The 14,375-nt window shown below is 39.2% G+C and overlaps 1 protein-coding gene across 2 annotated transcripts in view; it reads left to right on the top strand.

Annotated features, from left to right (window-relative positions):
- The window catches only part of SPON1 (spondin 1), a 1,174,735-nt gene extending 1,160,739 nt beyond the window's left edge, over positions 1–13,996 (top strand). For both annotated transcript variants that reach the window (XM_085648231.1, XM_085648230.1), the window contains exon 16: positions 10,090–13,996. In XM_085648231.1, the coding sequence (XP_085504357.1) occupies positions 10,090–10,253 (164 nt within the window). In that variant the 3' untranslated portion in view covers positions 10,254–13,996. The remainder of the gene's footprint in view (positions 1–10,089) is intronic.
- The last annotated feature ends 379 nt before the right edge of the window (positions 13,997–14,375 follow it).

Below are 14,375 nucleotides of genomic sequence, written 5' to 3'. Positions count from 1 at the left end.
CCTCTTTTCTCCCTCTCATAAGCTCAAATGGTACCCTCCCTCGTGTACAAGTGAGGCATGGACCTATAAGCCTATATTAATTCTCTAATAGTGGCCTCACAATCCACCTTACTCTTTACCACACTCTGGATACATTCTTCCCACAATCTCTTTAATCTCTCAACTTTTCCCTTAGCTTGAGGGTGATACAATGGAACGCAAGTGTTTCATCCCACACTTGTCCAAAAATTCTGTCATGGTTGCTGAGGTAAATTGGGCTCCATTATCCTTGAGCAATTCTTCCGTAGTCCCTTCCCTGGCAAAAACTTCACAAAGGAAACACAAAATGAGTGTAGGGTTCTGCCACACCCGCACCTCCACCCACCTTGATATGTGGTCCACTAGCACTATAAAATACCTCATCCTAGAAGGTACTATATGAAAAGGCCCCAAAAAATCTACCTCAACTCTCTGCCACACTTTATCTAGAGTAGCAACAGGTACAGGCATAGGCACAGCAGTTACCAAGTGCTTGTTGCTGTATCAGCATGGCACACAACTCCTTACCAACTTTTCTACATCCTCTCCCACTCTTGGCCACCAGAAATCTTTCCTTATCCATCACTTGGTAGCACTCAGACCAAGATTCCCTACATGCGCTGTCACTAAAATTTGTTCATGAAAACATTCTGGTGGCACTAACTTTTCACCTCTTACCAATAAATCACATTCCAACAGTAGCTCATTTGGCACTTTGCAGTAAGATTTGCAAAGATATTTTTTAGATTTTTTTCTCTCTGCCATCCTGATTTCACCAACTTTACAACTTTGCTCAAAACATCATCTTTCCACAATCATTTATGCCACACATTTATGTCAGTGCAGATTATTAGATTTATTAGATTTATTTAGTTAGAAGTTTTATATAGCTCAAACATGACCCAAGAGGGTATCAGATTGCTTTACAAGTAGTAAAAAAAAAGAAAAAGTAAAACAAATAACATAAATAAGAGCAAAACAGGATGTAGAGTGTCCAAGATTGAGGCAGGAAACCACCACAGCGTCCATCCCACCGACTCAATATACAAGAAAATAGCAGTCCAATACTTTACAAGTGTATATGAAGTGTCCAAATGGGGCCTGCGAGTAGAGTATGAGAGCTCTAAAGTAAAAATGTGTTCATTAGTAGCACTTTGACTTTCTTTTTAAATGCAATGGTTGAGGGGTTCAATCTGATTTCAGAGGCAGGGAGTTCCAAATTCTCTGGGCAATTTCAGAAAAGTCACAATTTTTTATGGAATTTCTGTGGTTTCAGCAGTAAGGTGCTAGAGCTTCTAGAAGATCTACTGCCCAAGATAATTCCAGTTTTTGTGCTAGGTACCTCAGGGTGATGATGTGTAGAGCTTTATGGGGCATGCAGGCAATTTTAAGATCAATCTTTGCCTCATATCGGAGCCAATTTAGAGACAGTAGCTCAGATGTGATGTTGTATCCTTTGGATCCTGTGATGAGCCTTGCAGCAGAGTTAAGAGAAGCCCCTAGTGGAGTCAGTTCAATAGCTTTATTCAAAGGCGATTAACCATTCATACATAAAAAAATTACAATTCATAGCAACAATTCAGAATATGTACACAGATATACAATAAAACTCAGAATAAAACAGATTTTATAATCAATGAATGATACTGCAGTACACTGGTGTGCAATAGTTGGGATTTGAAAATAGATAAAAAGAATTATCACATCCAATTGAATTATTTCCCCGAGTTCATAATACATCCAGTGAAATAAATCATGTTATGTTATGTTATGTTATTTAGATTTATATAGCGCACGTACACCAGGTTGGTTTCTTGCCGTTCAAAGATTTAAAGATGATGCAGCCCATCTTAAAGGCCCATCTTTGTGAAATAGGGAGCCAGTGCAGTCTCCTCAGAAGGGGGGAGACGTGTTGTTTTCCTGCAGGATCAGCCTAGCCGCCTGGTTCTGAGCACAAAATCCCAATAACATGGTTAACTAAAATTAGGTGAAGCCAGAGTTAGGAGGGAGGACAAAAACATCATTTTGGGTCCGCCATGCACTCCCACCTACCCTAGCAGACGTGTGTATATCTTTTTCAGTTATAGGGGCATAAAGATACCGAAAGTAACATGTGCATAGGGTGCTTATCCTTAGACCATAATCTGTTTGCACCCTGTATCCCTTTACTCTTGGAGAGTTAGGGTAATATTGTCATAATAAACAGCCCATAAAAAGGATGCCACACTACAGCAGACATCCAAAGAAGGCAAAGATTGTAGGTATTGATATGCAGGTCGACACTGTGTAAAGTGCAGAGGTCTTATGATCGGTATAATATATCGCTTCCTCTGATTGTTATAAATCTTGCAAAAAAGCTCCACATGCATAGAATCCTGTGCCATCGCATCATCACAGGGACAATTGGATAAAGTTATAGGCCAGTCATTCATGTTCAGGAAGCTAACCAGTAGACGAAAGGTGTCCAGTCTTAAACGAGTCAGAACAAACCTATGTTGTGCATTTGAAACTGCTTTAAGATAGGGTTGCATATCAAAAGTGGTTAAAATTATTCGATATTTCAGAACGCTGGGTTTGGAAGTTTCAATTGTCATTCTCAGATTTTCTATGTGTGTCATAACTGTTTTTTAAGAATTTCCTACTGATCAGGTCAAGTTTTTCTGGCTTATTGATGGGTGACCTAGGTCATTGCAGTGACGTTTTATATAGACAAGCCAGAGCATATGCTGGTATAAGCTTGAAATAAGGCAATCAGAAATTATAGCACGATTTATATCAGTGTGTTCAGATGTTATGTTATGTTATGTTATGATCATTTATAGAGCGCACAAATCACCCTGGGGCATTTCAGCGCTATACCTGGTAGCATCCTGAATAGAAAAGAGAGAGAGAACGCAGAGAGAGAGGAATACGGGGGGACAGGATAAGTGGAAAAAGGGGGATCAGAACAAAAAGGTTTTCAATTTTTTCCTGAAAGTTAAAAGAGAGGGGCAAGTGCGTATGGAAATAGGGAACGAATTCCAGTAACGGGGGCGAGATACGAGAAGCACCTCCCCCCCGAGCGGGAGCGACGGATTCGGGGGATCTTCAGGAGCTCTAGTGAGTTAGATCTGAGGTCACGAACTGAGGTTTGTTCGGTGAGTCTGCGCGATAGGTATTGGGGGCCTTTCCCGTTTACGGCCTTAAATGTAAGACAGCAGGTCTTAAAATATGCTCGTTTAGGGATTGGGAGCCAGTGGAGATCTGACAGTAGGGGGGCTGACGGTGAGCCCGGAGGTTGATTTAAGATCATACGTGCCGCTGTATTTTGTATGACCTGCAGCTTTCTTAGCAATGTTGGACCTGCTTCTGCCAGTAGCGCATTGCCATAGTCAAGGCGTGAGATCACCATGGCCTGGACCAGGGTCTTACGATGCTTGGTGGGTAGAAAAGGAAGTATTAGCAGGAACTAGAAATTGCTTACTACCTGTTTAGCGATGGGGGGGGGGGGTACCCAGCTCATCTGCCCAGCAGCCCTGGGACCAGCACAGAGAGACTTTCCCTATTAGCATGATTTCCGTTTTGCTAGGATTTAATTGGAGGTAGTTTTCAGTCATCCAGTCCGCAATGTTATGTATTCCGGCTGCGAAACGAAGATGTTCTGCTTGCGCTTCTGAGTTGATTTTAAAGCTAAGTTGGGTATCATCTGCGTACGAGATTATCTCAAACCCAGATGATTCCGCTATCTTTGCTAAAGGGGCCATATACAAATTAAACAAAGTAGGGCTGAGACACGAGCCCTGAGGAACCCCTTTGTCCACACTTTGCTTGTCTGATCTGTAAGGTCCCAGCATGATTGTCTGACTTCTGTTCAACAGGAAATTTCGTATCCATTTTAAGGCCAGATCTTGTATACCACAGGCTCTCAGTCTCTCCAACAGCTTGGCATGAGAGATGGTGTCGAACGCTGTGGACAAGTCTAGGAGGACCAATATGGCTGATCCTCCTGTATCCATTTCCAGCCTCAGGGTGTCCGTCACTGCCAGGATCGCGGTTTCCGTGCTGAAACCGGGCCGAAATCCTGATTGTGACGGATCCAGATGGTTATTCAATTCAAGATAAGTACTCAGCTGACTGTTGATGGCCGATTCGAGTGATTTGCCCAACAACGGTAGCAGAGATATGGGTCGGTAGTTGCTCAGAGTGAGGGGGTCCGCAGCCGGTTTCTTAAAAATGGGTCGGACAAAGGCTTCCTTCGAGGATGGGGGGATGATACCTGAGCTTATAGAACAATTGAAGATTTCTTGTATTTCTGGGGCACAATATGAGGCTAACATGGCCAAAATTCTGGAGGGGCAAAAGTCGTTTGGTGATCCTGATTTAGCCGAAGCTATTAATTTAGATACTTCCATTATGCAAAGGGGTTGAAATTGTGTAAGATTAGTGGTGTTCTGCTGATTGAGGTCTAACGAACTTCCACAGGGGAGTTTGGCATGGACTAGCGGAGTAGAGAAATTACCGTAAATCAGGGTGATTTTATCCTGGAAGTGAGCCGCAAGAGAATCGCAGAGTTCCTGCGATTCCACCTGGGGTAGATTGCAGGCTTGGGGTGAGACAAAGTCTCTAACTATATTAAATAAGGTCTTTGAAGAATTTTTGGCCGTGTCAATTTGATTGAAAATGAATAATTTCCTCGCGATTTTTATATTTTTATGGTATGTTGATAAAGCTGATTTGTAGGTTAGCCTGTCTCTGGGAGCTTTGCTGGATCTCCAGCGTCTCTCCAGGACCCTGCATCTGGTTTTTTCTGTGCCCAGTTCGGCTGTATACCAAGGGGCTGTTGGACGTTTAAAAGGGGAGGCGCTTTTTCAGGGATCACTATGTCAAGAGCCCGAGTTAGCCTGGTGTTGAATTCCTTCAACAGGTTCAGGACAGTTGTGTCTGAAGAGGTGTCTGTTGATGCAGTTGCTTGGTACGCGCCCTCAAATGCCTCTGGGGATAGATTACTCCAAGGTCTCTGGCGCAATTTAGAATGTATTCTAGGTCGTGGCTGAACCCTAGACTGTTGTTCACGCGTGGAGACCGGGACCAAAAAATGGTCCGACCATGTTAAGGGTAGGGGGGGGAGGCTAAAAAGGTGCTTGATATTTGTGAAGATCAGGTCTAGGGCATGACCTGCCTTGTGAGTAGGGGCTGTTGTCAATAATGAGAGGCCAATTTGATGCAGACTACTTAGTAAGTGATTCATCTCGGGGTTCAAGCTGTCATCGCCGTGGAAATTAAAATCTCCAAGCAGTATAAAATTGCTGGATGCTAGGGCCTGCATTGCGATCAGTTCTAATAGTTTATGTGGGAAGTGGGTCCTGGGTCCTGGTGGTCGATAAACTAAGGCCCCGTTCCAGCAATTTTAAAAAGGCCCAGTTCCAGGTCCTCCGTACTGTGAAGAGAGGTCCATTGGACACATAGATAATTTTTAAACACGATTGCAATCCCTCCTCCCTGTTTTCCTACCCTGTCTGAATGGATAAGTTTGTATACATCCGGTATAGCCAGGTTAATCTGGGAATGATTAGCAAGGTTTAGCCAAGTTTCGGTCAGAAAGCATAAGTAGAGTAAGAATGGGCTGTATCATGGTTTGTTCCATAAGGAATGGGGCATGGTATACATATATTGGAGCACTTTTAGAGGTAGCAAGGAGATACTTAAAGAACTCATTCTCTATCAGTTGTATGTCGCTACATTTCTTGTGTCCCCACACACCCGCCCCATAAAGTGCAACATTGATAGATTTAACTTTGTAAATTGACATCATCAACTCTGGTGGATTAGTACCCAATCATCTGGCAAACCCTCTTAGGGCCATACAAGCTTTACTAAATTGTAGTTTCCTATTGGAAATAGCCTTGTTCCATAAAAACCCTCTATGTCAAATAAAATCCCCAAATAGGGAAAAGTATTAGTAAAACCAATAATTGTGGTGTGTATTTTCATGGGGCGACAGTTAGCGGTGTTCCTCCCACATTTCATAACATACGTTTTGGATTGATTCACCAAGAGACCAAGGTCCTGCATGTAGTCAACAGAGTTTGTCAGCAGTGTCTGGAGGGCTAATGGGGTGCATGCCATAAGAACGGCATCATCAGCATAGTGGAGGGCCGGTACAGGGCGGGTTCCTACTTGAGGGAGGTCTTTCGATGATACTGTATGTTATGAGAAGCCTTTAGGGGAGCCAACGCCGATCTCAGTAGACCGCAGAGTGTTGTACTTCTATAGTCCAACCTGGAAATCACCAGTGATTGAACAAGTGATTTTAAGTTGTTGAGGGGGAGGAAGGGTTTTATTTTTCTTCGAATGCTCATTTGAAAGTTAGCTCCTTTAGTAGCATTACTGATGTGCTCCTACATGTTCAGGTTCTTGTCAAAGGTTATTTATATCCTAGTGATCTTGAGGAATCTTTAAAGTGTGGTAGGCAATTAAGAGCTGTAAATTGCTTCATCTAGTCAGTGATATCAGTGGACTGTTTGGAATTACGTTCTTCAGAATGTTTAGTTTTCAATGGTTGCATGTTAGCCAGTTTTGACTTTTGAGTTTTTTGAAGAGTTGTGTTAAGAGACTTTATAGCTTCAGGGGATGAGAGTGCCATCAGCATACATGTGATAGTAAATGTTGGATACTTTCAGAAGTTCAGTTAAAGGTTCTATGAACAGGTTAAAGACGGTGGGTGATAGTATCGATCCCTGTGGGATGCCTAGTGTGACTGGTGCAGAGTTGGACAGAGACTGATTCACCTTGATTCTTTGAGTTCAGGTATGGAGGAATGAAGAGAACCAATTTAGGATGTACCTAGATAGCCCCATTCTATGTTCTAGTAAGTCTAGGAGACGGTCATGTTTAACCAAGTCGAAAGCTAACAAGGCTTTGTTTTTCAGTGTATGCCCTGTGATAGGTGGGGTTCAGTTATTACAGGGGGGCCTGAGATGTAGTGAGTCCAGAAAGTGCTCCTCTTTCACATTTATTTTGTCAGATCTTCAACTTTCCAATTTTCTCATGAACATCATACTTGCTATTATCGCCCTCCACAATTAAACAGGTCAGAAAAACACTTTGGACATTTTTACCACCCACAATATGAATAGCCTTAAAATTGATTTCTAACAATTCCATCAAAAACCTAGCCAACCTGGCTGTGGCTTTTTAAAATCATATATCCAGAAAGTATATCAACCAACGTTCTGTGATCCGTTCTCAGGCAACATTTCTGCCGCAGATGATTACATTTCTGTACTCCCCATGTACAGGCCACATTTCTTTTTCAATAACGGAATATCTTGACTCCATGTCCTTCTATCTTCTAGATACAACCCACAGTGACTTCCATGCCATCATCTACTTGAGACAAGGCAGCCCCCATACCATATACACTGGCATCCACAGTCACAATAATGTTGTGACCTTCAACATAAGGTTGCAAGGAGGGGGCTGATATAATGCTCTGTTTAACACAATCAAAGCTTTGTTGACATACATCCAACCATATGAACTATGCATTTTTTTTAGCAGATTTCTGAAACACTCAGTCACATCTGCAAAATGTTTTATGAATTTGGCATGCAATTCACAGAGCCTAGGAAGAATGTGAGCTGTTCCTTATCAAGGTGATGTGGAGCATTCACAATACCATCCACAGTCCTGGGCTTGGGTTTAACACCTGCTGAAGTCAAATCATACCCTAAGTTTTCTATTTTATTTACACAAAAGACACATTTGTCCACTCTGATGGTTACACCATCGTTCTCCAAAATGGATAAAACTTCCTCAACACACTTGTCATGCTCCTGTATCGTATTGACAAAAATCAATATCTCATCTTGATATATTACCACATTGGACATGTTCTCCAACATTCTTGCCATGTCTTTTTTTAAATACTGATGCAGCTGAGGCCAGTCTGAATGGCATATGAAAAATCTGAAACACACCATCAAGTGTGACAAAGGGTGTGAGATGATGACATCCAGCACAACCTGATGACAAGCTTAAAAACAAAGAGGCAGTAGGGGTAGTCTGCGCAGGGTAATGTACCTTTGTTTCTGGTTCAAATATTCCAACAAGTGTGAATGCTCAAGGCTATCATACAATGACCACCTCATGTTATAAAAATTGTAGACCTAGGTCCACATGTGATATAATAGTTAGCAATCGACAACCTGAGCAAAAACACTGAAGTAAAGCACATATAAAGTCCAAATCTCAGTCCTTAGTGATTTCGTCTTGCTTTTATTCAGAGGTCCTTAAGCATACATCCGTATTTCAATCTTCATAACAACTGTCCAAGCCACAAAACATGCCAACACGTGTTTCGTCTATAAGGCTGTAAGCCATAGACTTCATCAGGGCTAGAACAAAAGCAGAGCAGCTACATTACAACATGTAACACAAAGTTCTTACACTGATTGTACAGTAACTCTTTCAACCCTTGGATCACTATCCCTAGTGAACATGCGAAATGACATACAGCATAAGGATGTCTTAAGTCAGACCAAACAGAGGCATGTCTCTTAATAAATTCCATTTGTTTTAAAAGACAGTAAAAAAAGTGATCCAAGGGTCGAAGGAGCCTTATAGACGAAACACGTGTTGGCATGTTTTGTGGCTTGGAGAGTTGTTATGAAAATTGAAATATGGATGTATGCTTAAAGACCGGACTGGAATCACTGGTCCAATAGGTAGACTCCCGCTCATCGCCAATGTTGTTGAGTGGCCAATAATCCACCAGAATATGTTGTACAGCAGGATATTTATTGTAGCAGAGTTTCAAGAATATAGCTTGTATAAAGGGCCACAGAGATCATAATAACATACCCACAATTCAAATAATTCTATGAAAGAACACACAATTAACCAATAGCCTTGTTGTAAATCTTTACATCACATAAGAGATAACAGAGAAGAAATCCTATCTACCTTTGTATCCTTTGTCAACTGTTAGAAATTAGAGTACATGTTGTTTGTTGTCTACAAGATGCTGGCATGTGAAAGTTATTCTAATAGCCTATCCACTACATGTAATGGTGTCTCACCTTCAGATTACCACCGTAGATGCTAACCATTAACAATCAGAATTTAACAGATATTTCCAAATAAATGAGAGAACTGAGTGCACTTACTCTAACTTACCATTATTCTTTTATTTCCACCAGCAACTTTTCAAAAGGTGCTCTGCAATGCTAGTTTGGTTGCAGATACGAAAAGTAAAAGAATAATGGGATATTACTAATAAGGAACATGTAATTAATCTTGTCTCCATGGTAGCCGTGGTACACTAAATAGCACAGAAATGCCTCTATAATTAGAGGATTAACTAACATCTTCATTCAGCTCAGCAGTGGGAAACATAATAACAGTAGTTTGCATTTTTGAAAAGATCATGCTTATAGAACATATTTAACCCATTGCATTGTGAGCTACAATACCAAAGACTGTTTTTTATAACACACACCTTTCAGAGACAGACATTGCATTTTTGTGTGTTTTTGTTTTCATGTGTCTGCCCGCACATGTTCCCGTGTGGCTGTGTCTTCTTCTCCAAGTGAATGTGTGTAACTGTGTCTGATTGTTTGTATGTTTGTGAGTGTGTGTGCGGGAGCATGCACCTGTGCATTGTCTGAGTGCATATGGGTGTCTAATCCAAATACAACAAATAGCAACATAAGGCAAATGCAACCTAAACACAATGCAAACTAAATGGGTAAATGCTAAGCAATTCTTTATATCCTATGTTTTGATGTTTGAATACCTCATTTTAAAACATACGTTTCTGACACAGAGAAACCTATTATTTATTGTGCCTGTTGTCCCCACAATTTCTAAATACCATACACAATCTATGTTACGGAGGTTGTAACACGAGTAGATTCCAAAGGCTATTTACATTTATTTCTCTTTAGAATGCTTGTTGACTTGTCACTAAAGATTCAAAAACAAGTTTTCTGATGTGACTGATGTGTATTTTGGTGTGCTAGATTTGTTAATGTATATTTGTGCATATACTTCAATCCAGGAAGTGAAATAAAATACAATTTCTTTTTTAAGGTTGTAAAATGAAACCATGGACTGCATGGACAGAATGCACCAAATTGTGTGGAGGTGGAATTCAAGAGCGCTTCATGACAGTGAAGAAAAAGTTTAAAAGTTCACAATTTACAAGCTGCAAGGACAAGAAAGAAATCAGGGCATGCCATGTTCATCCGTGCTAATAATTCCACCACCGTGTCCTGATGCACTCTTTAATGAAAAGTCTCATTTGATGTTTTTTTAAATTATAGATTGTATACAAGGGCCAGCACTTTTGCAATGTGTTTGGCTTGCTAGTCTTGCAGGGGCAAGAACTATATTTTATACACTTGTTCACAAATGCAATATATGACTTGCTGCGATTAACTGTCTGGGGCTGTAACAGTCCTCAAAAAAACCTTGAACTGTATCAACATTTTTAGAAATGTACTAGCTTGTAGCAGAATAAACCATAGTTAGGTCTAAAATGATGTACACTTGTGGACGTTAGTATTATGAGAAAGATCGTGAAATGCATGCAGAAAAATCACAAAATATTCATCAGATTTACATGGGATATAACCTACAGTATCTTCAATTTACAAGCACTACATGCAGCAAACCATGGATAAGAAATTATGCATTGAAAGTAAAATGTCATAACTCCCAAAACATATATTAGGCAGTATTAAACTAATTTTACAAAATGAAATGTTCCTATGTAAACAGACTTATTGAAGTATGATGCTGTGCCCTGAGCCTTGGTTAATATTTGGATTGACACTTGAATGCAAATATCTACATATTTCCAATCTAGAAAAAGAGTTAGATGTGTTATGTGCCAGACTTGAATGAAATGCCAAGTACTACAACAGTACTTATATCAAACGGGAACATTTCCTCCAAGAGTTTCTACTGAAAAGGGGATGCACAGGGCCACCACAGTTCACACAATAGGTTTTGTCACATGTCAAACTGTATATATTATAAATACTGGAACACATTTTTAGTTCATCTCAATCTTATATACTGAGTTTAGAAATATGGTACAAAATACACAAAGACAGCATGGAATAAAGGAAATCTACTTCTGTTGATTGCCGGTTGAGAGATTACTGTTCAATCTCAGGCAGGAAGGTGATCACATATTATTGTCTTCAAAAAGCACATTTGGGCTGTTATAAATTCATCAGGGTATGTGTGTATGACGTAAATTATAGATTACTGTGCTGTCACTCTTAAATTACCGGCATTCCTTCCAAAAAACAGCATCGACACAAAGCTGAATAAAGTCATGTATTCCTATAAGACGTGTTGACCTTTCAGTTCATGCTTCCTCCAATGTTTGTAGACCACTGTGTCTTTTTTTTCAACAACATGCACCAATTTCATATTTGACATTACTTCTGTATTTAATAATAAATACTGAGACTCTGTACATTTCTAATTGATTCAATTAGCTTTGTGTAAACATGTTCACTGTACACTTCAATCCTGTAATGTGAATGCAAAGGTTAAGAAGTATAGGTAGAAAATGAACAGCTTCATGCCACATTTAATGTCAATATTTCAATGGGGGTGTGAAGGTAGTGAGTGTTTGCATGTGTTTTAGTCAAAGAAATGGATTGTGCTTCCCAATAACTTACAGATATTAACACGATCAAAGTTTGATAAACATACCAAGTTAAAGTGGAATTGTAGACAATGCTATGAGAATCATGGAGCCTAAAGTGTGATGCATATTCAGCAGTACGATTGTTATGCAGATACATTATAGTAAAGTATTCATTTATATACTATTTCCATTGCAGATGCTCTAGTCTCATCCCTCCAACTGACATGATCCTATATCTATTACTTTAAATATACCTGACATAGACACCTATATAGAAATACCACAGTGAATGAAAGATAATCACTCATGCTGTAAGCTAGGTGGCACTACTTTGTGTGTTTTAGTGCATCTGACTGTCCACAGAATCCAAAGGGGTTGTTTGTGATCTTCCTGTTCTAATGTCTCTTTTGCAAAGATTATCAGTGGATTGGCACTCTGCTATCTAATGGCAGTTGGTGCTGTGCTCATATCAGCTTTTAATGCAACAATTTATTTTATGCCTTTATGGGCAAAAGGTTGTTGGGGCTAACTTTCACTAGTATCCTGGTAAACTGTATTTGGTGCCAACAGAAGTTTTCCCCTTAATTTGTAATACGAGTAGTGTGACTTTATTGCACTCCCATGCCCCCGTGACAATTTGTCTAGGAAAAGCTGGTAAATGTGTATTGGAAAAAGAGGTTGTAAAAATGCAAAAGGTGCAGTAATCAAATCCCTACCTGCAATACCTCATGATGTCTCATTCCAACCTCCCCAACTCAGAATCAGCCTATTATCATATTCAGAGAAATACCGCACCTTTTTTATCCGTATTTCTTCAGGTGATATTAAAAGATTCTCTTTTATAAAAAAAAAGTTTAAACAATTCCAAACTGCATCACCAAATGCCATTTGTGCATTAGTATAAAATGACAAATATTTGTCTCAATAATTTTCAACTGTGTACAGTTCTAGGATCCATTTCCGACTGAGGTGGTCTCTATAGTTCTTTAATTTCAAGTAGTATTTGCAAGCAGTTTTATTTCATGTCACTGTCATCAGAGCTGTATTCTGACTTATGATGTCTTGATGTAGCATGGTATCTGCTATGACATCTATCACCTATGCATTATGCCCCAAAACTAGTTTTGACAGGCATATGCATAATTTATAATAGCAACACATTTCATTAACATATATTTGGTCAACTGCTCCTATACATTTTCAGATTTACTAATAAGACGTGAAGTAGACTACCTTATAACACATACATTTGCAGACCGGAAGTTATAACACAAAGTCCAACATATGTAATTATGTCTCTGAAGTCGTTCCTGTTTTCGGGACAAAATTATTTAATATTTTCTAATGTTTTGAATTTGGTTCCATTGATTTCATCGTACACAAATTCCAAGTCTCTTAGTTCTTCACGTACAGTCACTGAAAATATACACCCAATCATATATTCATGTTCTATGCATTGCCATCATTTTTGGACTATGGCTATAGGCCTTGCTATTGTTTTCTAGTGCAAATCACATGCATTGCTGGCAGCCTGTTGCTGTATTGCTGCATTATTTAGATTCTGCTCATCCTTAATGTTTATATGTTGCAGTAGGATGTGCTTCCTTTTATCTGTGATGTGTGAGTGCACCCACAAACAAATGACAGATAGTTTTCTATCTGAAGTAACTGAAACACATCATTATATACATGCATACAAATATATCAGAAGTAGCAGGAACTTCGGAAATTGATTTGTTTCTTATTGTCAAACTTGATTCTAAATAATTAGATAAAGGGGTGCTAGCCCAACCTGGAACTATCTTTTGGAGAACTCCTCCAAATATGCAGCTGTCAGAAATTTCATGTACACCTAATACATCAACACTGCTTTTATGTATTTCCATTGTTCCCGACAGATATGAACATATTTCCTATCAACTTAATAAGAGATTTTTTTCGGGTAAATTTTAATTATGATAAGAAATGCACAAAGAATTCATTTTATACTTAATCAGATTCTTATGAGTTCACAACTATTGCAATAGCACATCAAAATATACTTTTCCTACATTGTTAGTTCAATAGAATTGCATCGATTGTATGCTAAGTTGAGATGTAGTTTATATATGACCCATTCTCCTGATAATGCAAGGTACAAAATTATAAGTTTTGTGTTTTCTATCAATTTGCCTGCGATTTCAGCCAACATACCTGCTCTCTCACTCTGAAAAGTATTGGAATGAACTATAACTTACCTTTTGTCCAGTAAACAGATAATATTGTTTTAGTTGTATATTTCTTTGTTGCTGATCTTTTGAAAATGCTGTCAAAAATAAATTTCTTACTAAAGTCTTGTGCTGATGCTTGAAATTGTCATTTATATTTTGTTTTAGAATAAAGATATCTTCATTTTATGGTTCTTTATGGTTTGGAATCTTTATCTCCAACGATCCTGAACAGACTTGTTTCACCGTATTGAGTAAAAACTTTAAAAGTGACATTGAAACAGCACAGAAATAGTTTAACTTAGTACGCTGACGATAACAATGTGTGCTAAATAAAAATCAGAGTCCCTGTGCAACTTCGGGCGGAGGAAACTCCAAAAGTCTACACCCCAAAATATTATTTCAACAGATCACCCACAGGTAGATGAATCAGAGAAGATGTTAAACCTCAATTTCGTAAGACAATGTATCCTCGAGGTAAGGCACCTCCCAACATATCAGAA

Source organism: Triturus cristatus, chromosome 3_2 (genome assembly GCF_964204655.1).
Source record: "Triturus cristatus chromosome 3_2, aTriCri1.1, whole genome shotgun sequence".
NCBI lineage: Eukaryota > Metazoa > Chordata > Amphibia > Caudata > Salamandridae > Triturus > Triturus cristatus.
This window is presented reverse-complemented; position numbering and strand designations above follow the sequence as displayed.